This window comes from Bos grunniens, chromosome 7 (assembly GCF_055505025.1).
Source record: "Bos grunniens cultivar Pamir isolate PY7600 chromosome 7, Bosgru_T2T1.0, whole genome shotgun sequence".
Taxonomy (NCBI): domain Eukaryota; kingdom Metazoa; phylum Chordata; class Mammalia; order Artiodactyla; family Bovidae; genus Bos; species Bos grunniens.
Window position 1 is genome coordinate 20,009,761 of NC_141171.1, and position 25,538 is coordinate 20,035,298.

At 58.6% G+C, this 25,538-nt stretch overlaps 1 protein-coding gene across 1 annotated transcript; it reads right to left on the reverse strand.

The window, feature by feature from the left end:
* Window positions 1-24,568, reverse strand: PIAS4 (protein inhibitor of activated STAT 4). The gene is made up of 11 exons (XM_086410134.1): window positions 24,517-24,568; window positions 19,340-19,766; window positions 8,637-8,721; window positions 7,976-8,017; window positions 7,480-7,570; window positions 7,245-7,373; window positions 7,038-7,143; window positions 4,999-5,072; window positions 4,750-4,910; window positions 2,067-2,197; window positions 1-1,767 (listed from the first exon to the last, which is right to left on the reverse strand). The coding sequence occupies exons 1-11, from the start codon at window positions 24,541-24,543 to the stop codon at window positions 1,499-1,501; spliced, it is 1,542 nt and encodes a 513-aa protein (XP_086266260.1). The 5' UTR covers window positions 24,544-24,568; the 3' UTR covers window positions 1-1,498.
* Window positions 24,569-25,538: the final 970 nt, after the last annotated feature.

A 25,538-nucleotide genomic window follows, 5' to 3' on the forward strand; every position in this document is an offset into this window, starting at 1 on the left:
TAGCTTCACCTTGACTTTTTTATTTGCGTTTTTAAAAAACAATTAAATTAGAATACAAATATTAGAAAACAGTGGCCCTCAGCTGCCGGTGCAGACAGAGGGGGGGCCGAACTGCGCAACCGAGTTTATACAGCAAAACTGAATTTGCCCTCGACCAGATTTACGTCCCTTTCTTCTCTAGACCTGAAATGATATTGCTTCCTGACTAGGAGAGTTCTGTTCATACAAAGAAAAATTATTCTGGGGTCTGAGGGTGAGGGGTGCAGGGAAGAATAAAAGCAAAAAAAGAACGGCGGGCACAGGCGGTCTTGGAGAACCAGGTGCGGCCTCCAGGGGACAAGGGTGTTGGGCGGGGGGCTGGGCACCCAGTGGAGGCGTCTGGGGCCGCTGCGGGAGCCCCCATGGTCGTTGAACCACCCCCCAGGCTGGGAGCCACTGGGGGGCGGGTGGAGCCGGGCGGGGAGCTGACGCCCAGTCCTGTTGGAAGACCAGAGTGAGGCTCCCGGGGGAGGGGGGAGCCGGGCAGGCCTTGTACCCGTCGGAAAACCCAAGAGCAAGAAGATGGGGGAGGAACCACCCCAAATGGAGAGGCCAGGCAGGTCCGTGCCACCCCTCCGAAGTGGCAGCCCCCACCCCACCGAGGAGGCGGTGTCCGTGGACACCTGCACTGTTCCCTAGGGAAGTTAACCTGAATTGGAGTTACCGAGGTAGCTGGCTAGAAAACTGAGACCCACCCCCCCACCACGCCTCACGGTGCCGCGCCCTGGGGCCCCCGCCTGCTGCCAGGGGGGTGGGGGGGGCCCTGGCCACATGCCGAGTCTTCAAAATACCAAGTTATTGCACTTTCAAAAAATACAACACATCTGTGGCTAAACCCTCCCTGGCCCCCCACGTCCCCCCATTGCCCACCCCTGCCCCCCCAAGGCCCCATCCCAACCCCCACCCACTCCATGGCTTCTTGGCTAAGAGGCTCCCTGCTCTGGGCTCTCATGAGAGCATGTTAGCAGGGAGAGAGAAAGCAAAGGAACAGATGAATGTCAAGACTTGTGGCCACTGCTGCCACCGCTGCAGGGAGAGGCCACTTGGCTGCCAGTCCTCCCTGAACTCCCACCACCCGGTCCCTCGCACCAGCTGGAATGGTCGTCCGGGGTCAAGGCGTCCTGGGCCTCCCCTCAGGGTCGGCTCCGACTCTGGGCTCCGACACTGGCCGGGGAAGCGGCTGTGTGGGTGGCTTGCCTTGTTTTTCAGTTTGCTTTTTGTTTTCTTTTTCTTTTTTTATACTTTTTTTTTGTCATTTTCCTTTTTTTTAATCCTCCGATGGGAGAGTCCAGAGGTACAGGTGCCAGGAGCCAGGGAAAGGGGTGGAAAAAACAAAATGAACAACAATGAAAAGAAAAAAAAATCACTCCTCCCTCTGTGCCCAAGGCCCGCCTGTGCCCCTCCAAGTGGTGAGCACCAGGAAAGTCGAGAGTCCGGCTGGCGCGGCAGCGGCCAGCAGTCAGCAGGCCGACACCAGACCCTTTTGGAAGGGGCAGCGGCGCTTTGGCCGGGGGCCCTCCTCGTCCTCGTCCTCCTCATCCTCCTCTTCTTCCTCTTCCTCTTCTGAGGACGACGAGCTGTCCAGCGTTAGGTCCACCACATCAGCTCCCGGCTTCCCATTCTCCACGCTGCCCACTGGGCCGCCTCCACTGCCCGCACCCCCAAGCACGCTGCCGCCCCCGCCGTTGACGCTGGGGGTAGAGAGGAGCCCATTGGCGTCCGAGGTGCCTGCAGGGGAGAGGGGACAGATGCTCGGGGGTGCTGCTAACCTGTAGGGCAGGGGAATCAAGGCCAGAGAGGGGCAGGGGCAGCCTGGCCGTGCGGCCCACTTTGAAGGACAGGGCGAGGGGCCTGATGCCCCCAGGCCCCTTGCACTCTGGATGGGGCTGCACTTGGACCATCTCTGACTGCTCACTGACCCTTGGATGCCCCTCTCTAGAGGGACTGACTCCACCGGGACAGTCGTGTTTCAGATAAACAGGCGGTGGGGCGGGAGACAAGCCCCAGGAAGAGGTTGGTGGCCTCACCGAGCACAAGGATAGGGCACTGGGGGCTGCAGCTGCGCTCCTTCTCGGCGCGAATCGGGCACCACGAGCCGTCCACCAGGTACTCAATCTCGTCCGCGTCCTCGCACTCGCTCAGGATCTTGGAGAGGAGCCTAGGGGTAGGAAGAGGGGTGCTGACTCCAGGGTTGCACTGTGCTCCCCAGGAGCCATCTCCTTCTCCAGAACAGTGCTTCAGGGCATGATGCTGAAGAGAAGCTAGAGGCTCTGGTGTGTGCCTTGCTCCTGGCCTGGGCACTTGGCCCCTCCCCAGACCCTTGTAGCTACTGCGGAGGGTGGGCCCTGGGTCTGCCTCACCCTGCAGGCAGGGAGATCCAGGCCAGGAAGCAGCAGGGGTGAGTACATAGCACTGGCCACACCTGGTAGCCTGAGGTTCTGTGAGGGCCACACACAGTGAGCCCTCCAGTCACCACCTCCACCCCCATGGCAAGATGACGGCGGAGCTGCTCTGGAGCATGAGGCCGGGGGAAGCCACAGGAGGGCCCCCTACCTGGCCTCCACCCTCCCATCCTGACACTGCCTGCGTTTACAGATGAGGAATCTGGGGCTCAGAAAGGAGACACACGGGGCTCAAAGGCCCTGAGAGGCTCTGGGCTCACTGGGGAGGAGGAGGGGCGCAGGTCACTTGCAGCCAGCAGCACCCCCCAAGGGCGGCTGCGGGAAGCACCCCCAGGTGCTGCTCCTAATGGACCGCCAGCAAGTCTTACTTTATAGCTGGAGATGCAGAGGCCGGGGGGTAGGGTGGGGGAGTGAGTCCCCCTAGGCATGAGGCCATGTGACAGCAGGCCTGAATTCTGGTCCTGCCACAGCTGCTCCTGGGCCTCGGTCTCCCCACCTGCACAGCGATGCGGGCCCAGCACCCACACTTTACAGCAGCTGCAAGGGTCTGGGGAGGGGCCGAGAGCAGGGCACACCCACCGGAGCCCTCAGCGTTTGTTCAACATCCACACTGCACCTGCCTAGAGGTGGCTTTGATCCCCTCCATCATGATCACACAGGAGGGAGGCCTTGTCCAGTACACCCTCTGTGGCTGAAGGGGCCCCTCCAAACCCCATCACCCCCTGGTCACCACAGTATGAGCACAGCTCTGGCTGCCATATGTCACACCTGGAAAACTCCTACTCACCCCCCAAAGCCCTACTCTATGCTCCTCTTCTCCTCTAAGCAGAGCATAAGTAACAGTGTCTGTGTCTGGCTCAGTCCTCCCATCTCACATGCCCACAGGGGAGTTCCTTGAAGGATGGAGTTCTTTGGGGACCCCCTAAATCACCCAGCTAAGGGCCAGAAACAAAACAGCAAAGCCTTGAGGAAGAACTGTATGACTCAAGGGCCCTTCCTCCAAGAAGCCTCCCTGGCTACACTCAGGCCCTGCAGGCTGATGGAATCACAGTCTGTGTGGGACATCATCACACTACCCAGCCCTAGGCCTGTGTGTCCCTAGAGCTGTCAGAGTTACCAGCACTTGGGCCCAAGTGACCTGCTCCAGGCCTGTAGGGGGAGGCGGGCCCAGGCTGCACAGCTGCCAGGCCGGGAACAGAGCTGCCATTCAGGCCCAGCCTGGTGCCCGGCCCCAGGGGCCTCCTCACCCCACCCCAGGCTGGACACTGTGGGAGTGGCGGCTTGGTCCTTGCTGGGAGGGGACCCAGGCTCATAGTTGGCCTGACTGGACTTGCTTCTTCAAGTCCTTGCCTGGCCCCCTGGGAGCTGGGGCCTGGGCTGTGGGACGCCCCTCCTGAGACTCAGTCTCCTCATCTGTAACATGGGGATGATCAAAGCCCACCTCCCTGAGCAGATGAGAGGGAGGGCTTGCAAGACATCTAACGCAGTGAGCGGACTGAGACAAGTGTCTGATGGTGAGGACCAGCAACGTGCGGCCACTGCGGGTTAGGGCTACCCCATTCCTCACAGCATTGGCCCCAGCTGCACCTCGACCATCGGATGTGGGTGGGGCCGTCATGCAGTCAGCTGTCCAGAGCTTCCCCATGGCCCCTCCTGCTTGGGCCACCCAGCCCCCACCCCCACCAGCCCCAGCTCTGGGGTCAGAAGTGGGTGTGGCCAGCACCTGGCAGGAGCCTGGTAGTCAGGTGCTGGACTTCTGGAAACTTAAGCCCAGAGTGAAGTTTCCCTTTGGGGAGAATGGCCTCGTTCCCCATGTTCCCCTCAGTGTGGGGAGGGCCTGCTGGCTAGGCTCAGGGGACAGTCTGATCGCACACTGCTGCCCCCTAGGAAAGGGACAACAGAACTGGGCAGAGTGCTGGGGAGACGCGTGTCCGCCTCATTCTTCCACATGAAAGATGCGACTAAGCCTCTGTTGAGCACCGCTGGAGAAGCCGCTCCCCAAGCTGTGCAGGTTCCCGGGGGAAGAAACAGGCTCAGAAAATGCAAGGTCACGGGGGGGCAACAGCAGACCTGCGGGTCTGGAGCTCCTCTTCTGAACCCGAAGCTACACTATCGCCAAGCAGACAGCAAAGACCCTGACAGATCCTCCAGGGCTGACATTGGCCTCTCTTTCTTGCCCGGGGCCATCGGAGCTGCCACAGGATGAGAGGCACCGGGAGGGACCATGAAGGCCTCAGGGGTCACAGGGCCCCGCTCCTCTTTCCAAAGGCCCAGGGAGGCAAGGGGTCCCCACGCCCCTGGGACTCACCCGTCGATGATGAGCTGGTCATAAGGGGCCGGCTTGTCACACACCGGGCACATCCAGGTGGGCTTCTTCTCGTTCATCTGGAGGTAGAAGACTGCGTCGAAGCACTGCAAGTGCGCGCAGGTCTCCGCGCGGCAGGGCACCGACAGACGCATCTTCACCAGCTGCAGGGGCAGAGGGATGGGTGTGAACAGCTGCCCAGCCAGCGCCACCCACCACTGGCTGCCCCTATGACCTCATGCGCTGACTCACCGGGCAGATGAGGGAGACCCGCACGCCCGTGGTGGCGATCTCACTGTCAGGGTCCAGGCGCAGCTTCTCTTTGACTGTGGGAAGGGGTGACCGATGTCAGCGGGGAGGAACAGGGGTGCCTGAAGGCCCAGGGCTGAGCAGCGGGTTCCCTCAGCGCACAGAGATGCTTGGGAGGGCAGCAGCTAACAGCTCAGTGCCCCCACTTCAGAAGGTCCACATGGCAAGTCCATCACACCCACCTCCTCCAGTGATGGGACACATGTCTGAGCTCCAGGGCCCAGGACTATGAGGAGCAGCTAATGTTAAAGAGCCCTGGGCAGTGCCGCTCAATTCTGACAACAATCTGAGTGCACACAAGGGGGCCCCCTGACAAGCCTACCCTTTCTGGAAAGACCCAGATGAGCTGACAAAGGTCACCTGCCGTGACTGTTCTTTCTGATAAAAATTAAGGCCTCCAAGAGCTGGGAAGCCCCAAGGCCAGAAGCACCCTCTGGGGGCCCTCTAGGGGCTCACAGGAGCGAGCCAATGAGATAGTTTCCTTGCACCGCTCAAGCCTGCTTCTCTCACAAATCAGAAGACAGTGGGCGCCAACCACAAAGCTACCTGACTATGAGTACACGAGGTGTAGAGGGAAAAAAGCCTGGAAGGAAATGGCGCACTGCAGCCCTGGGGGTGGGCCTGCAGGGGGCGCAGGGAGCTGGAGGACACTGGAGGGCACTCTGCTCTTCCCTCCTCCTCCTCCCACATGGGGCTGAGGGCGACCTGCCAGTTTGTCCCCACCCTGGAGTGCCCTGCTGTTCTCAGCCACCCTGTGGCCCCTCTCTCTGGCTGAGAAGTACTAACGAAGGATAGACCCCGAGGCCCTGGCCCCCTCAAAAAGACCCAGAGCAGCTGAGAATGGATCCAGCGCACACCATGCTTCATAGCGAGGCCCTGGTCCCCCTCCACACGACAGAGGGAGGGCGCGTGCAGTGGAGAGGTTCTGTTGAGACGCACAACAGGACTTCCGCGCTGCGAGCAGAGAGCAAGCCCAGCTGCCCGAGCAGGCGGTCAGCTGGCCCACACACTGCTGCCATACTGCTGCTCCTGGCCGTTCAGTGAGAAGTCAACCTGGGGCCCGCAGTGCCTGGATAACCCTGCCCAGCCCCATGCCAAGCCCAATGTGGGGAGCCCACCTCCTCTGGTCACGTTGGCCATTGCCCCCACAGGTAAACAGGCAGGTGGGGGTAGGGTTGAAGAAAGGGCCCTTTGAAGAAAATGAGGGGAGGCAGAGGGTTGCTTAGGCTGAGGCCCTGGGGTCACAGAGCCCTAACTCTGCCACGCTGGCCTCAGTGTCTCCACTGGTCAGACTGGGACGTGGCCAGGCCCTGCTGCCCAGAACTGCATGAGGATGGAGTTGGAAGCCAGCCCACCAGGGCCTCCAGGTGACCAGAGAGGGAATTCCCAAGCCACTGCCATACAGGGCTGCCCCAGGGTAGGATGAAGGAAGGTTCTATCTGCCTATCTAAGCTATCACTTTGGGCTTTTAATGCTCTATGTATCCCCACTCCCTTTAATTGGTTTAGAAAAAAGAAAAAAATACAACCCAAACTGAATGGTCTCAGCATCCCTGGTCAGACCCTCATCCTCAGCCTCTGAGCGCTGACCCCATGCACCCTGTCTCTGCACATCAGCCCAGAACCACGTGCCTGGACCACTGATCACAGGGGTCCTCCCCTCCCCCACAAGCCCTCCAAGGCCCCTTGCCCCATGGACCTCGGTGGCCCTCACCCTGCCTCTCTGTGCCCACTCACTGAGCTCTGGCTCGTCCCTCCTCAGGGCCTCTGCACTGATGGTTCCCGGTCTGACTCCCCACTTCCTTCTGCACTCTCTAGAGACCTTCCAGAGCACCCCAACCCCAGGGTGACAGCTGGACCCTGGGAAGTCCAGGTTCCTCCATGGAGGGCCCGCCCACAACAACAAGCCCCAGCAAATTTGGAGGTCAGCACCAGAGACTGAGGGGAGCCCCACCCAGCAGTGCCAAAAGCCCCGGGGCTCACCCAGTGCCTTGCACAGCTCCGGGTGCTTGACCCCGATGGTCTTCAACCTCTGCAGCAGCTCCGAGGAGGTCAGCTGCCGCACCAGGTACAAGGCCACGGAATAACTCTGGGGGTGGCGGGGCGGGAAGGGGCGGTTTAGTCAGGGCCAGGCTGCGGGGGCAGGCTGGGCAGAGGCGCTCGGGCAGGCAGGCGGGTCCGGCCGCTCACCTTGCCGTAGTTGCCCCAGGTGACAGTGATGCGGTTGGTGGCCGAGGACAGGTACATGAGGTGGGTGAGGTTGATGGGGCGGCACGGCCTCTTGGGCTCCACTCCAGGCTTGTTTGAGGGGTAGTAGCCCTGGGGGCAGATGCGCCGGCTGCGACCACCTCTAGGTGCTGTGCCCACCGCCCCCCAGCACTCGGCCCCACCCCGCAGCAGACCCGGCTGCTGGGCATCCACTCACCGGCACCGAGCAGTAGCTGTGGTTGACCTTCACGGCGATGTTGGGTGGGTACTGGTCTTCCTGAGGGCTGCTGGTGTCTGAATAGCAGATTCTGCAAGGACAATGGGGACCGTGGGGTCACGAGCACTGTGGGCAGGGGTGGGCCCGCTGGGAGAGGTGGGGAGGACAGACAGGGGCCTAGGGGGAGACGACATGACCTGTGTCTATTCTGGCCTGCCAGGGGGATCTCAATGCTAGACTGTACGGGTGTGGGGAGGTCCTCAGGGACCCAGTGTCTGGCCTGAGGCAGGGGGGCGGGGGGTGGGGTGGCAGCATGATGGTGCATCCAGGGACAAGGCCAGAGAGCAGAAAGGGAGGATCAGGTAGGGGCAGAGGCAGTCTGAAAGGGTCCTGGGGTGCGGCGAGGCAAGACTTCAGCCATCCAGGATGGTGGAGGGGAAGGTGGGCAAGGGTCGTGTCCCCACCCGCCCCTGTGACCAGGCACACCTGGGCTTACCTTAGGACAACCTGCACGGCCTTGACCCCAGGCTGCAGTTCTCTGTATGGGGAGCAGAGGAGGGTCAGTGAGAGGGCCTGTGCCCAGCAGCCAGTTTGAGCCTTCGCCAGGGACCAGCCAAGTGGACTAACCCGCGACCTCCCACAGCAACCAAAGGCCTCAGGGCGCTGCCTAGAACATTCTGCCCCACTGTCTTCTTGCTGGTGACTTGGGCAAATGATCTCTCTCTGGAGAATGGGGGCCGGTATGGATGCTAAGAGGGCTAGTAGGTGTGGGCCCTGTGCCCACCGGGCGGCCGCCCTGGTGGTGACTTGTCCCAGCTGGAAACTGAAGGCCTCGAGAGGCAGAGTCAGAGCCTGGGACCAGCCTGCCTCCCTTGTCTGCTCACCCAGGGTGGTCCTGCCCCCAGGGGACACAGGTGGTCACCACTGGGGGTCTCCTGGCCTTAAGGGGGTGGGGGCAGGATGTTGCCCCACACCCCACAGAGAACACCCCCATCCTGGATGTTGGGAGCAGTGAGGCTCCCAGTGAGGGGGACCCTGTGAAAGGGGGACGACTGGCCCACCTGGGGCCTGTGGGTCAAAGGTGCTGAGAGCGTGTGGTGGGGGCCACCCTTCCTGGTGGAGGCTCCCCGGGCTGCCTGGTGGCAGGCACAGCGCACCTGGAGTTCCGGATCAGCTCCACCTGTCTGGGGGTCAAGGCGAAGATGCAGGGGCTCTCCTGAAGCTTCTCGTTATTCTGTGGAACTAACAACAAACGTGGGGTCAAGGTCAGGCCTGGGCCCTGGCAAGGGTGCCAACCACCATCATCCCTCCAGGCCTGACCCTCTTCAGATTGGGCCCACCCAGGTGGGATGGATGCAGGGCCCACCGGGGATGGTGGGGGGTTGGATCCTGCCCCTTCCTGGGGCCACTCATCACAGCCTATGGTCCAGGGAACACTCACATCCCCTGTGTCCCCCACTGAGGGCCTCTCGGGGAGTAGCAGCCTCTATAGCCCCTCTGTTCAAGAGGGCTGAGAACTGGACTTCCCTGGTGGTCCAGTGGTTGAGAATCCACCTGCCAATGCAGAAGGCCCAGGTTCCATCCCTAGTTAGGGGACTGGATCCCACAGGCTGCAACTTAAGAGTTCACACACTACAACTAAAGATCCCACTTCACAACTAAGGCCTGGCACAGCCCAATAAAGAAATAAATAAATGTGTGTGTTTTTAAATCAAATGGGTTTAAGATGCAAAAAAAAGAAAAGGATTTAAAAATGAAAGCTGTATGCTTCCTCCACAAGAGGCTAGAACAAAAAAGCACAAACTAAAAGCCAAAGCCATTAGAAGGAAGGAAACTAAAGATAAAGATGAAAGTCAATGAACTAGAAAGCCAACAACAGAGAAAACCAACAAAGCCAAAGTTCTTTGATAAACACTGAGCTAGACTGAACAGTAAGACTGTGAGAATACAGACTGTCAGGAACGAGAGGTGGACAACAGTACAGACCCTCGGGCCTTTGACCAGGGTGGGAGGGCGGGGGAAGCGGGAGAGGGGGCTGTAGCTTCACACCAATAAATCCAACAATGTAGAGGGTACGAACAAACTCTTCCAAACACACAGATTATCAAGACTAGCATTGAAACATACAGAAGTTTGAAAAGCTTTTTATCAGTTAAAAAAAAAAATGAACTCATGATTCCATCAGATGTTTAAGGAAGAAATCATATGAACTACATATAAACTCTTCCAGGGAATTCCCTGGTGGCCTAGTGGTTATGATTCCAGGCTTTCATTACCGGGGCCAGGGTTCAATCCCTGGTTGGGGAACTGAGATTCCACAAGCCTCTCAGCAAGGACATAAATAAAACAGACAAACTCTTCAGAAAGTAGAGGAGGAAGGACACTTCTTGACTCATTTTAATGAGGCCAACATAACCCTGCTTCCAAAACCTGACAGAACTGCATGAAAAAGGGGAAAACACAGTTGACCATCTCTCATGAATGTAAAATATCTTTAACAAAACATGAGCAAACAGCCAGGCCCCCTGGGATCTGGCCCAGGAATGCAAGGTTCGTTTAAAAACCTCTACACAGGGACCTTCCCGATGGTCCATTGGTTGAGGCTCTGCACTTCCACTGCAGGGGGGCTCAGGTCTGGTCCCTGGTCAGGGCACTAAGATCTGGCATGCCACTCAAGGCGTGGCTAATAAATACACAAACAGATGAAACCTACGAAACTTCTACTTACAACGGCTAAAATGACAAGGCCAGCCATTCCAAGTGCTGCCAAGGATGTGGAGCAACCAGAACTCTCTGCTGAGGTAACAGGGAACATAGTTGTAACATGGAACAACCATCCTGGAAAACTGTTAGCCAATGGCTAATAAATACACCTGGCCCTGTAACCAGCAACCCACTGTTAAAGGTATTTCCCAAATAAGCAGAAGTAAGTCTACAAAAAGACTTGTGCAAGAATGCCTGGCTAATCTATTCCGGTGGCTCTGAACTGGAAGCAACCCGAGTGACCAGCAATAGAAGAACACGTGGACAAGCTGTGGTCGCTCATACAATAAAACCTGTAATCCATTCATCGACATGAACGGACGTGAAGCCGTACAGCTGAAACAAAGAAGGCAGATGCGGAGATGGCCATGCTGTGTGTGTTACGTCACCTTCCTGAAGAGGCAAAACTAATCCACGGTGACAGAACTCAGAACGGAGGCGGCCTCTGGGGGCTGTGGGGCGGTGGGGCGACTCAGCAGTGATGGAAATGTTCTGTATTTGGTGGCACTGGGGTTACTCAGCACATGCCTCTGCTACAACTCAAATGACAAGCTAAGTACCTGTGGATTTCACTGTATGGGAACTGGATTTTAAAGTTTAAAAATTTAAAACTACCCTGAGGAGTGGTGATCATTCTGTGATGAATCAAAACATGAAGTCTCTTTATACCAGAAGCTCGTATCAGGTTATTGCATGTCAATCATATCTCAATTTAAACATAAATTTGAAGAAGCAAGAAAAAAAAAGCCACCCCTCAAAACCAAAAACAAACCAAAAAATCCTCTACACTGAGAAGTCATCTGACTGCAGACTGGAAGGGATTGAAAAGTTTGATTAAAAACTGATGAGGCTGGAACTTCCCTAGCAGTCCAGTGGTTAGGGCTCTGCACTTCCACTGCAGGAGGGCCTGGGTTCAATTCCCGATCCAGGAGCTGGGATCCCACAAGTTGTGTGGCAAGGCCAAAAAACACCAACACCACGGACAAGCTGAGGAGGCTATGGCTGGTAGGAGTGACAGCCTCCAGGGAGGGCAAGCTAGCACTGTCTACCAAAATGACTAACATCTCAGAAGCAGCCACTGCAGGTGGCGCATACACAGGGGGACCAAGGACCACTGTCAGACGGGATGCGGAACGGTTTTTAGCAGCAACAGACGGTAAGGACCTAAACGCCCGCCTGTGTGCTGTGGCCCCACGTGGAGGAACACTAAAACCTATGAATACGGTAGGTCCCATCAGGTGGCTCTCTGTGCTCCGACAAAAGGCCAACCCCCAGGACAGCTTAAGTGGGAAGAGCAGGTGCAGAGCAGCGTGCAGCTCAGGCTGCCAGGTGCGGAAACAAACTCGAGGAGGGGGTATGCGCTACAGCTGCCCCTGGGGAGGGGGCGCCAGAACTGGCTTTGACCACAGCCTTGGCAACAAGCCTTGGGGAGGCAAGGTGTCGGCTCTCTTCCCACAGCAAACCCTTTAGGACACTGGTGGGCAGACTGTCTCTAGAAGGAGCTGGAGTATAAATATTATCGGCTTCACGAGCCACACGTCCCCACTCTGCCCCGTAATGCAAAAGCCTCAGCACACACCCGGAGCAGGAGCCCACCCCTGCTTCAGAACCTTCTGAATTCCAAAATTTAAAAAGCAAACAATGTGAATGTTAAAGCTGCTGGGGCCCAGAAGCCAGACCTTGTGGGGCCGAGGGATCCCACCCCAGCTTCACTGAGCCCAAGCCCCGTTCCCACTCAAGCTTGGGCACCCCTTATGCCCGAGACCACCAGGACTGGACCGTTACTGGGGGTGTTCAGTGAGCAGTAAGCTGCCAGCTCCTGTCTGCATGGAGGGCTGGTCCCTCTGGAGTCCCTGCTGGGCACCTGAGAAGGCTGCCTAATTGGAGGGCTGGGCTGAGCAGGCTACCTGCAGATGCGCCCAGACCTGCCCGAAGAGCCTGGGGCAATTATTTATGGGGTGGGGGGAGGAGCCTCAAAGCACCTGAGTTGGGCTGCGAGGCAGAGTTGGGGGTCAAACACACTCCCCCAACCCCACAGAATCTCCTGGAAGGCAAGGGAAGGGCCCGCCCACCGGCCAGCCACAGAGCAGAAATGGAGAGAAAGGTCACTGGCGGCTGGGTCCTGAGTCCATGCAGCAGGGGCAGGTGGCGCTTTCCAGAGCCGTCAGCCCAGACTGGCTGACTCTTACTCCAGGAAGCCAAGTGGCCAGGAGAGGCCAGTTGCCACCTAGGCTGGGACACAGCACACGCTGCACCGCTGGGAGAGGGCGGGTGTCCCCCAAACCCAGGCCTCTGCCGTCCACCTCCAGGGGTGGCCCCACCCTTCCAGTTGTTCAAGGCCAAGATTCCATGACTCTCACCCCCACCTTCGATCTTGGCTCCTCTTTTTTTTTTTATATATATATATTTTTTGATCTTGGCTCCTCTTGACCAATTCTGTTGGCACAGGCTTCCAAAGGCACCCCTTTCCCACCGGGGCTCATCTGATCAACGTGCAGACCCCTCCTGGCTCCCCCCAGCTCAGGGGTCAGGGGCAGTGATAGCGGCAGTGATGGGGGCAGGGCTCTGTCCCCAGCCCTGGTGGCCCTGATTCCACCGCAGCCACCCTGGCTTCCTCCTCCTGCTCGCCACCTGCCAAGAACATCCCGCCTTGGGGCCTCTGCACGCGTGCCATCCCCTCTTCCAGAACACTCCTCCCCCGACAATCTACACAGCTCTGATGTCTTTTAAGTCTGTGCAAATGCCACTGGGACGAAAGCCTTCCCCAGTGGCTTTATTTAAAATCTGCAACCCCCACCCCACCCCAGCCCACCAGCAGCTCCGGCAACCCCCACTTCCCTCCCAGCTTCCTTTTTCTCCAAAACCTCTGTCCTGAGAGTTAGCACTGTTTCCCCATGTCTTCGGTTCACTGTGGACACTGAACTAAAAGTACCTCTGCTGTCACCCATGCCGCACAGCCGGGGGTGGGGGAGGCCCTGCCAGGTGGTGTGGGGGCTTGGAGGAGGTACACGCCCTCCCAGCCCCAAGCACACCCACAGGCCTCAGAGCCTCTCCGGGACTAAAGGCAGAACCCTGCCCCAGGGTTCACGGCAGGCGGAGCAAGTGAACCAGGGAAACCTCCCCTGGGACCCTGACAGAGAGCCAGGCAGCCCTGCAAAGCACCGCCAGCAAAGCATATGTAATGGTCTCAGCAGGTACTCGACGTATACTGGGAGGGTGGAGGTAGTGGCTACGGGTAGACCAGCAGCAGGGGCACACTGCACAGAGAGAAGACAGCAGCAGCAGGAGCAAGCACCTGGCTGCTTTGCTGTTAACCTGCCTTTTCTCAGATAAATATATATTTTTACAAAAGTTTAAACAGAAAGAGACTTCAAGAAGTCAATTGGCTGGGACTTCCCTGGTGGTTCAGTGGCTAAGCTCCCAATGCAGGGAGCCAGAGTTCGATCCCCAGTTGGAGCACTAGATCCCACATGCTGGAACTAAAGATCCATTGTGCTGTATCCCTAGGATTTCCCAGGCCAGAATACTGGAGTGGGCTGCCATTCCCTTCTCCAGGAGATCTTCCCAAACCAGGGTTCAAATCCCGGTCTCCTGCATTGCAAGCAGATTCTGTACTGTCTGACCCACAAGAGAAGTCCTGAGACTCGGCAGAACCAGATAAATAAATAAATAAATATTTATATATATTTATTATATATATAAAATATATATATTTCATATATATAAAAGAATTCGATTGGCTATGACTGGTCATCCTCCTACTTCCATCTTTGGCTGGTAGGCCCCTGCCCCTGGGCTCCCAAGGACGCTCCTCCCAGCCAAGGCCTGTCCCCAGTGGTAACAGGATGGCAGGTGCAGTCACAGAGGAGGTAAAAGAGGTGCTCAGGACTGGGAGCAGAGCAGGGGGTTCACAATGGAGGGGGGCGGGTGGGTACAACAAGCCCCAATTAGGGGCTCTGGGTTCAAACCCCAGCTCCTCCACCTGGGGTGAGCACCCCTGACTTCCTGCTGGTGGGATTAGCAGAGGAATGAATGCAGAAGCGGGGGCTCACCATTCTCCCTGCAGCCTGTGGTTGCTTCTCAGCTCCAAGCCTTTGCTCACACTGCTTGCACCCACTCTGACCCGTGGATGTGGTGGGGACAAGCCAGCCCCAGGCCTCGGAGGATGAGAGAGTGATGAGGAAGAGAGGGAGGTGAGCTTTAGATCAGGCTGTGCAGCAGGGAGGACCATGTTGGGAACAGCATGTGCAAAGGCCCCAGGGCAGGACCTGCTGGAGATGGGGAGCAAGTGAGGGCAAGGAGGGGATCTGCAGACAAGCCAGCAGATCAGGAGAGTGCTTGGAGTAGAGGAGGAATGGGATCAGCCTGCTGTCTAAAAGCTTCCTCTGGGTGTAGCGGCAGGGCGGCGGAGGTGGTGCGGGGGTGGGAGTGGGGTGCGTTAGTATGTGGAGAAAACAGGAGGGAGGAGGGATGTTGGGCAGGTAGAAACCAGGGCTGTGCAGAAAGTTGGGAGGTGAGGGGATCATGGGCAATGGAGGTGAGCCTCCTCCGGCAGGACTGATGCCTGTGGGCAGGAGGCCTTGTGAGGAAAACCACCTCCACCCAAGGAGCCCTTCACAGGCCGTGTTGGGCGCTCCCCAGGGCAACCACGTGCTGCAGAGCTGGCGGAGACCCTCCCACCACCACAGAGAAGGAAGGCCAAGGCAGCCCAGGGGCTCAGGCCACCTGCCCCTGGAGCTGGGACACAGGACACAGGATGCCTTCTAACCATCCAGGCTCCCATGGCATGGGGTGGCCAAGAAGGCCACGGAGGGCCTGTGGGCGGGGTGGGTCCCACACCAGGCTGTGGGGCAGCAGGCAGGTGACTCTGTCTCTCTGCACCTTAGGGGTATTTTCTGCCTCAGAGCAGAGGTAAAATACAGCCCAGAAAAGCTGGGAAGCCCTCAGGACACGCCAGCCAGTCCCCCCCCACCTCACAAGGCACCCACGTCCAAGCCGCTCTCCTGCCCCTGGCCTGCGCCACACCGTGCTCCGGTCACAACGGCCTCCATTCACGAGCTCTCTCACCACTGGGCCTCCACCTGGATCACACCCACCCACCTGCTTATGTCCAGCTTAACTACTACTTATCTCTCAGGTCTGAGTGGGATTGTGACCTCCTCCAGGAAGCCTTCCTGACTGCTGCTGCTGCTAAGTCGCTTCAGTCGTGTCCGACTGTGTGTGACCCCAGAGATGGCAGCCCACCAGGCTCTGCCGTCCCTGGGATTCTCCAGGAAAGAACACTGGAGTGGGTTGCCATTGCCTTCTCCATTGTGTGAAAGTGAAAAGTGAAAGTGAAGTCGCTCAGTCTCGTCCGACTCGTAGCGACCCCATGGACTGCAGCCTACCAGGCTCCTCCATCCATGGGATTTTCCAGGCAAGAGTACTGGAGTGGGGTGCCATTGCCTTCTCCTGACTGCTACCTCCCAACAAATGCACAGTACAGGGCTCCTGGTACTAACAACCCCCACTGCTGCTCAGAGCGTTCCTTGCCAGTCAGGGACCCCACTGCCTTGCTTATCAGTTGGGCAATACCAGCCAAAGGGCTTAGACCTTGAATGAGGTACCTATGCAGGCTCTGCCCAATGGGGCGGGCGCTAGACTGGTGGCTCTCCACCAGAGTCAGCCGACCACCTCCTGGGGCACAAGGAGACCTGGGCAGGGCAGCTCGATCACCCGGCCAGGCCGCTTGAGTGGTCCCACCCAACAAGGCACTGCCCACAGGATGCTGGGAGCCCCAAGGGGCAGTGCAGGGCCAGGTCGTGCCTCCTTCCTTCTGCCAGCGCATCTCATGACAGCACCTCCTCTCGCCCACACACCGTGGCCCTGAGGTCTGGCCCTCCCCAGTCAGCCTCTGCTCATTGACAGCCCAAGTGGCCAGTCCTGGGGGACCCTCAGGCCATCAGGGGGTTAAGACCCAAGCAACAGCACTGGAAGTAAGACTGCATTCCCGGCCCCCTGTAAGTGCCTCTGACTTGGATGCTTGGCCCTGACGGCTGGGCTCCCAGTCCTGAAATGAGGCCCGGAGTCCAGAGTGGCTCAGAGACGGTGCTTCCCCACAGGAGAGCAAGGCAGCCATGACGCAGGGAGGGCTCAGAGCAGGGAAGCTGGCCGAGCACAGGGCTCCAGGGGCCCGTCCTCAGGATGCTGTGTGACCTTGGGCTAGTCTCCTGACCTTTCTGGAAGCCATCCCCACCCCTGCGGAGTGGATCATCTGCCTCCTAAGGTCCTTCCAGCTCCGGGTCTGTGGCTCCATTATTCCCCTCCCCTCCCCCAACCCGAACATTCCTCTATGCGTGATTTATGTCTCCTGTCGGCCAGGCACGGGCTCCATCCCGGAGCCGGCCAGTGGCTGCTCTGGGAAACAGAACCAGGCTGTTTGGGCCTCCTTTCAGGTGGCAGGTCAGGACCTGGGGTGCAGGAGAAGGGGAAGCTAGCTTGAGCCTCCTGAGGGGGCTCCTGGGCTGTGCCAGATACAGAAGGCACTGTGGGAAGGCACCCAGAATGGCTGGTCCCAGAGCAGAGGGGGCCAGCTGGCTCAGGGCCGGTGTATGTGCTCACTCTATCAAGCCTTCCCGTAGGACCGCGGGCAGCCCCTGGGGGTCCTGGAGACTCGGGAAAAGGGTGCATCCTGGGGGAGGGGCAGGGGAATGGGTGGGAGCACAGGCAGAGTGGGGTTGGCCTCTTTGTTCTGAGCCGAGCCGAGTGATTCCTGGTGCAGACAGGGGAGCAGACTCTCCCGGAGATCAGGTGACCGGGGTCCCCGGGGGCTCAGGGCAAAGTGATGCATTGTGGGCCGGGAGTGACTGCACATTTGCGTGCAGGAAGGAAGCCCACGGTCCAGGCCAGGGAAGGAGGCTGCCGCCCCGAGTTCAAAGTCACCTCCAGTCCTGGCCCTGGCCCCTACCAAGTGCCGAACCTGCTGCACAGCCTCCGGGTAAAAACCCAGCCTCCCTGTTGCAAAGATGGTGATTGAGTCCTTAAGAAAGAGTCTGAATTGTCAGCTCAGTCTTCAGAACAGCCAGCCAGCCAGGGCTGAGGCCCCACAGTCTACAGGGATCATGCTGGGGGTTGTTGGGGAATGAGTCCTGACATCAAGAGAGGCCAGGGTGGGGGGAGCAGAGACAGAGAAACTCAGGGAAGGGCCTTGGGTCCCCTGTGCTGTCACGTCACCTCCATGACAGGTGCGGCTGGGCCAACCTGCCCCCACCTGGGGGCTGGTGAGAAACACCTCCTGATGCCAGACAGAAGGCAGTGGAGGGCACAGCCCTGGGCTGCACTGCAGGCCTCAGACCCCAGGACCACCCATCAGTGGCACCTTTCTTTACCTCTGATCCGACCCCACCCTCCCCAAGTCCAAGGGTGGCCGGGAGAAGGAGAGAGGTAGCCGCCAGTCCTCCCCTCCCTTCCCACTCTCAACTAGGGCAGGACAGAGGGGCCAGCAGGTGGGGGCTGGAATTAAAGCCTGTGGGCAGAGAGGGGGCCCCCGCCGAACAAGGCAGGGTGCTGGGTCAGCAGAGTTGGGAGGGACTGAGCCACAAGGCCAGGGGCATGGTGGGTGGGGGCGTGGAGCGGCCACGATCTCTGGCACAGCGTGCTGGGACTGACTCGTGACCAGGGCCCACCATGCTGGGCTTCAGGACACACAGCACCAGGTTAGGCTAGGGTACCTGGAGGCCCCAAGCAAAGGGTGCTAGCAGGGAGCCTCTACAAGCATGATGGGCTCTGTCTGCATCCCCCACCCTGCAGGTCCTCAGAGATACACTGTGATTTGAGTGTGTGGGTGAGGGGGAAGAGGAGTGTGTGGGTGAATAGGAACACTCAGGGACCTGGGAAAACTGGAGGGACCACAAGCACCCCATTGCATTCTACTCGCTCTCTGGAGCCTTGGAGGCCCAGGAAGCTGTGGCTCAGGGGTGGGGGGCTCAGGGCAGCTTCTGAAGCTGAGTCCAAGCTGATACCCACTCCCAGCCCAGTCAACCGGCTGCATGGAAGCGGTGGGAGCCTATTCACGTGCCACCCTATAGGCCTGACACACAGCAGGTCCTCAGTCAACAGAAGGGATAAAGAAAGGAGAACAAGGTTCTGCGACATCATCTCCACCACCTGTGGCTGCGCCCGCCTCTTGTAGACACACCTACCCACACCCTGATGGCCTGCCTGTGTGGACAGGTCTGATCCTGCTGACCAGGGTCACTCCTACAGGCTGCCTACTAGGAAACAGCCTTCTGCTAGCGGGGCAGGGATGGTGGGGCAATCAGGTTGAACCTCAGATCAAACCTCCAGCTCCTTTACCACCAGGACTAAGAGCAGAGCGGCCACCCCTCCAGGTGGCCCCCAGTGATCCCTGCCTCCCAGTGGTCCAGCCTGGCGAAGGCCCTGCCCACAGCACAGCAGAATTGGTCCATGTGACCACTGGGATACGGCAGAAGCAAAAACATGCTACTTCCAAGCTCAGGTTGCAGGGGAGCCCTTGGCTTCCAGTGGGGTCACATGCTCACACGTGTGACCATGTTCACTTTCTCTCTCCCTTTCTGCAGCCCCCTCCCCCTGCCCCATCACAGTCAGGGGGAAAACAAGCCACCACTCCACACCATGCTGGGAGAACACTCAATCAGCCCACAGAGGCCCATGTGGCAAGAGCTGGTGTCTCCAGCCAACAGCTGGTGTTTCGGTCCCATGAATAAGCATGCCACCCGTGCCCCAGTCAAGCCTTCAGATTAGGCAGCCCCTGGCAACAGCTGGACCATGACCCCCTGAGCGACCCGAAGCGAAAACAACCCAGCTAGGCCACTCCCAAGTTGTGACCTTCAGAAACTGAAGTGTCGGCTACTCCAAGCTGTTGGGATCTAAGGTAACTTGTTACACAGCTATAGCTCACTAATTCAAGGACCCAAGAGTGGGTCCCTGTGTCTTCTGGGAGGGGCAAGCCCCCCGCACGCAGCCCCTTAGCTCTTGATGCACCCCCAGAAAATGCTCCTGATTGGCCACTTGGTGGGCCTTGGATGCCGGGAGAACCTGGGAGGCGGGGCCACCCTGGGGTGGGGCAGGGACTCACCCAGCTCGGTAGGCTTTAGCAACTCATCCAACATGTTGAAGAAGGGCAGCTTCACCAGGCGCACTTCTGGCTTGAGAGTCTTGGCAGGCAACCGTCCAAGTCCGTTTAAGTACTTCCCGTACAGCACGGGATAGTCAATGTTGGGGCCTGTGAGGGGAGTCCTGGGTACCGAGCTGGCCCGCTCATAGGTGGAGTGCATGGTCAGGGGGTCCAGGGGCCGGTGGGGTTGGGGTACAGGCTCTGAGCTCTTCTTGGCGTAGCGTGTCTCATAGAGCTCCTTGATTTTCTTGAACAGCTCGGGGCTACAGTCAAACTGGACCAGCTGGAGGGCCCGCGTGACAAGTTCATGTTTAAGTCCACTTTTACTCCGGCCGACAAAACCCAGGAGCATCTGAAGGTCGGAGACTCGGAAACTCATCACCATGTTCTGGGGAAGAGCAACCACAGACACACACACTCAGATGGAGATGCTGCCAGGGTGAGGGGCCACCCGGGCCAACTGGGAGGGTGGCAGGGAAGACCGAGCCCCCCAGCCTGGGCTCGGTCCCACCTCCATGCCTGCACTCACCCTCCCCTGTGAGGCCCCGTCCCAGCTCAGCCCTGCTCCCCTCCTCCAGCCTTTCTCAGCATCACCAACGCAGCAAAATCTTCTCTGACTGCCCCCCACCCCCACCCCACCCCCACACCACGAATGCTTCTGTTTTAGGTCCTCTTTTCCCATCTTCAAGCCTGAAAGCAGTCCCAGGGCAGAAGCTGGGAATCTTGCTTCCTGGTCAACAGTCTCAGCCATTCCTTAGCTGGGAATACCGATGGCCTCTCTTCGTCAGGGAGGATGGCAGGTCTACCCCATTAGCATGTGGAAAGGGCCAGAGAAGATGACGCACAGAAGCAGAATGAGTACTCAACCAACGTCGGCAACATCGGCCACAAACACATCTTCCCTTCAATCCAGAGGACAGTAGCCACCACTTGCTCAGTACAACTCATCTGCTGGGGACTGAGCTGGGTAAGTGATTACATACTTAATTCTGGTCCTTCAAATACCCCTGCCAGGCTGGGTTGAGCTCCAGTTACAGACAAGATCCAAACCTGACTCTGAACTGGGGTGGTTCCTCCCTACCAGGCTGCCCCTGCACCGGCTTATTTCAGCTGAGCACTGCTAAGGCCATCAAAGAATCTGCAGGTCACCCCGGCAGATGTCCTCCCCTCGGCACCGTGGGCCTCGGGACTGGATCGTTCTCTGGGGTGTGGCTGTCCTAGGCATGGTGGGGTATGGAGCAGCATTCCTGGTCCCACCCACTTGATGCCAGAAGCCCTCCCAAATCCCAGTCATGACCACCACAAACGTCTCACAGACATCAGCAAGTGACCCTAGGGGCAAAATCCCCCCCAAAAGAGAAGCACAGGGACCCAACAGTCAGAGGTTGTAACTGAGCTGTGGCAAAGCGATGACTGAGGTCTCGTGAGTATCACCTGGTGGTGTCCCTCCAACGAAATCTGACCAAACACAAGAGCACAGTGGACCCTGATGCTTTCTGTGGGACTGACCAGCAGTGGCCTGCCCTCCATGATACTGTGGACTTCCTAATATGCTCCATAAGCAAAGTATCCCGAAGGATGGGTCAGCCAGGTTTGGGGGCCACCTGTGCAGAGCCCTGAAGCTGGCCTGTGCTAAATGAAATGTGGTGGGAAAGAGAAACTTCCAGGGGAAATGGAAAAAAGAAAAAGTACAGGCGACAAGTGTGGACGTGGAAAGCTGGTGAGCCCAGGGCAGGACAGCAGCCAAAGAAATCAAGAAATCACTTAAAAGCAACTAGAAAAAGTCTGGCGGTCTGAGGTGGGCAGGACCCCTGCCAGGCTGTTTACAGCAGTGGCCTCAAAGCCAGAAGGCGCTGGTGCTTCCTGGCTATCAAAGAGTGAGTGAGATGTGCCATGTGACGGTGGCCCCAGGACTCAGGAGCCTGAGGCTCAAGTGTAAGCTCTGTCCCAGGTTCCCAGAGGAGCCTGGGTCCCTGTCAGCCTCACAATTGTGAGGGGGGCCCAGTCCTGCCTGCAAAGCCTTGAAGGGGGAACCTTCTGCTGCTGCAGGATCTTCCTCTTCCCATGCTGCAGATGGGGCACGCCCACCATGCCAAGCTCTCCGGCCTTCGCACTCATTAATCTCACTGGGACTGGCGCCCACTATACAGGTGAGAAAACTGAGGCTCCAAGAGGGAAGCAGCTGGTGCCAGGCCTCCCCATGTGTCCACAGCAGCGTTGGCGGTATCTGGACTCCTGAGGCTGTCTACCTCCAGCTCCGAGAAGCCCCTCACTCCCCAGCATGCCCCCTGGGTGGGGGACCCAGCGGTCTGCAGGCCCCCACAGAATCCGAAAACTCTGCAAACAAAGAGGCTTTGCCTCCCTCAGCCTGACTTTCTACCTTGAACAGAGGAGAAAGGCTTGCAGACAAGATGTTTCTTCTGGAAGAGGCCCAAGGCACTCAAGGGGAGAGGCGAAGTCATGTGGAAGAGCTGACCGCCAGCCACTGAGCCTGAAGCAGGTGGGCCTGGCCTTTAAGAGTCTGACCACGACAGGGCACCCCGCCCTGGGGAGCCCCTGCCCCCACCTGCCCCTTCCACCAGGTTGGGGACATCCGGAAGCTGCCTGTGCACGCGCAGCCTGGGGCACACCTCTTGAGCTGCCATATGTTCAGGACTCGGATTTCTCAGCAGCTGCCACTACCCAGGAGCCTGCTCTTGACACTGGGCGGAGGTGGGAGCGGGGGAATGAGCGGGGCGCAAACATTCAGGAAGAAGCCCCAAGGACTACATAGATCACTTCCTGCCTGGCTTTATCCTGACCCGCCTGCCCCTCAGATCTGTGTTTATAAACAGCGCCAGGCCCGCAACAGCTTCCAGAGCCTCAACTCTGGGCCCCTCAGGAGCCGCATGGAGAAACAGTGGCCTGGATACAACAGCCACACTCAACTGAACACGGGCTCCTCACTGCAGGAACTCAGAACTCAGGGCATATGGCTACACACCCTCTAGGGGAGTGCCCAGCCCAACCCTTCCCCCCAACCCCTCTCAGGGGCCTCAGGTGAAGAGTCTCAGATTTCCAAGTATATGAATAAGTCCCCCTTGCTCTCCTCTCAGATCAGCCCATTTTGCATCCCAAAAGATAAGTCTCTGGCTATCACTATGAAAGGTTTAAGAAAGTGCTCAAAGAGCGGGTCATTTCAATGACATGTAAAGCACTCCATGGGACAGCAAGGCGCTGAAGATGTAGGAAGGTTCCAGAGGACCAGAGAAGGCTGGGTGGCAGTCCTGAGAGCCTCTAGGACAGAGGCTCATGGTTTAGAGAACTTGAAAAAGGATCAACCTGATCTAATTGGGGAGGGGGCCCCAGTCATGGAAGGGTCAAGTAGAGTTCATCAGATCATATTTCAAGGCCCTAGATGGTATAATAGTTCAGACCCTACTCTCTGGCTGGAGTGGCAGGCCTGCATCTAGAGCCACAGACCCACAGTGCCCTGAGGAGGTTAAATTTCAGGGCTCCAGGGGACTTCAGGCCACAGGCTGCCACCTTGGGCTGGCAGGGTTTGGACCCCTTCGTCTCTAGGGCAAGTCTCAATTTCTCAAAACAGAGCGGTGGCCGCGTGTGTGATGCAGGTATAGGCGGAGGGCACTCGGGTGGAGGGAGAGTAATACCCGATAATCACAGAACCGTGAGGGCTGTATTTCAGATCCCCGTGGGAAGCGAAGGGAGACGGAGGGAGAGGGAGGAGCGAGAGAGAAAACATTTACAGGTCAGGACCCCTGGGAGGGGAGATCAGCCGGGGAGGGGGCGGGGCCTCAGTCTTGCTAGGTCCCGTCCCCCACCTCCGAAAGATGAGCGGCCTTGAGTAAACTTCTCAGGCAAGAACCTAGCCTAGTCAGGGGCAAGGGTTCTAGAGCCTCACCTCGCAGGGGCATCTGACAGTAAATACTTCCTAGGAGAGGGATGCTCCCAACTTAGTCCCAAGACGGTTAAAAGGGGCCTCAAGCTAGAAGGAGTAACATCCGTGGGATGTAGAATGTGGACCCCAGACAGCAATACAGGGGAGACAGACTAGGACCCATTTTAAAGAAGCCTACCTTGCAACCAACTGGGGACACTTCAAGGATCAACGTAAGAGACCCGCAGAAAGAGCGGGGCTTCAGACTCCAGAGCTGGGGTGTCTAAACAGATCTAAAGAGGGGCTGTGTGGGGAGTATGGTCTGAGCAGTAGACTCGTGATGGCGTGAGTATAAGGGAAGCAGCTGGGGTTGGAAATGGGGTCTGATCCTTTGAGTGTGGAGTCTAGGGCTCCCAGGAGCAGAGTTCAAAGCTGCACAAATGCTGTCGGGAGGGGAAAGAGTGAGAAGGAACGCAAAACCCAGGACCTATGACTGAGAGAAAAGAGTTAGGAAGGAGTCGACACTAGGACCATCACACCGGGAAGGCAAGCTCAGTTAACACCGCGCCCACTCCGGGGTGAGAAGGATGTCAGGAGGGGGCGGGGCTCTGGGACCAGAGCGGGCGCTGAATAAGGGCTCTAAACCCCAGCCTGGGGTACAGACCCCCAAGAGACACCCTGTGTTTGGGGGCGGTTCAGGAACCTCAGTTCATCACCCAGGATGGTGGAAGTGGTGGCAGAAGTCAGAGGACCCTTCCGAGCAGAGAGCCGCCAAGCGCAGCCTGATCAGCTGGTTGAGGAGACTTGAGACCCAGATGCCAGCCCACTATACCATGGGAAGCGGTGAGAGGCAGACACTCCCCCAAGCCAAAGAGAGCCGACCTCGAGGAAGGGACGAGCAGCCCAACCCGTCATGCTGTCCGGGGGGAATGTGCCTCAAGCTGGAGGCGCGGCCCTGTGCCTGTGTTCAGCGCGATCTGGACCCTAGTCGCTCGGGTTGGAGAGGGGAGGACCCAACCTCACGCCTGGGGGGCTGAACCCCCTGCTCGGAGACTGGGGTGAGGTTTTGGGGGCCCCGCCCCCGGCCTCCCCGCGCCCCGCCCGCAACCGGAGCCCCCAGGCCAGGGGCGGGCGAGGGGGCAGGACGCCGAGCCGCAGGCGGGCTGCGCCGTGGGGCCCCGAGAGGAAGGCACAGACCTCGGCCTGCCGCCCGGCCCCCGACCCCCGCCCGCCCTGGCCGGCGCCGCCGCCGCTCACTCACTTTGGCCTCCACCAGTTCCGCCGCCATCTTGGCCACCAGCGTCCCCCGCGCCGGGAGCCCCCAGCCGTCGCGTCACGTGATCGCCCTCCATTCGCGGGCGGGGCCCGCGCCGCGGCCAATTATCACCCTCGCGCTCTCCTCCCCTCTGGCGCGCGCGACCGCGCACTGCGCAAGCGCGCGTGGCCACCGCCCGGGCCTCGGGCCAATCAGGACTGCCCGACTACGCACCCCCCCCTCCCCGTTTCACTCACGGTGACCACGCCCACCCCTGGCCGTGTCTGGTTTCTTAAAGGGGTACAAGGCCGGCACAGGTTGGGGCGGGTGCTGGGTCCTGTCTGAGGAGAGAGTAGACAGTTGAGGCGACAACAATGCAGCCAGGTGTCGCGAGGCAGCCCCCAGGTGCGTGACCGGACGCCTAGCTGCCTGGGGGGAGGAAATGGTTGGCCCGCGCAGCGGCCGCCAGTGCGTTCAGTGAGGCGCCTTCGAGCGCAGCGCGGTTCATTCTCAGCGAGCCGGGAGCCCCGCGCGCTGTACATCCGGGTCCTGGGGTGGCTGAGAGGGCGCGGGCGCCACACCCCCTTGGTGCGCCGCCGGCGGAGAAATGCTGTACCCCTTACCCAATTCCCGCGGTGCAGGTGACCACCCTCCCGCCCACTCCCGCCCCACGAGTTCCGCCTCTCCACCCACGGTAAACCTTTGGAATCTGCGCTAATCGGAAATTTACCAGCTTTAGCTTTGGCTCCCCATTGCCGGTGAGCTGCTAAGCCCAAACTTTCTTGTGTCAAAGAAAGTAAGAGGATAAAAACGTATTTCGGGGCCCATCCCTTGAGAAAATGAAGCGCCCCAAATGACTCAGTTATCAAGTTACTAATTTTTATATATAAATGCAAAAATATCCATAATGAAGAAAATACTAAAATTTAAGACGATATCAGTTCAGTCGCTCAGTCGTGTCCAACTCTTTGCAACCCCATGAATCGCAGCACGCCAGGCCTCCCTGTCCATCACCAACTCCCGGGGTG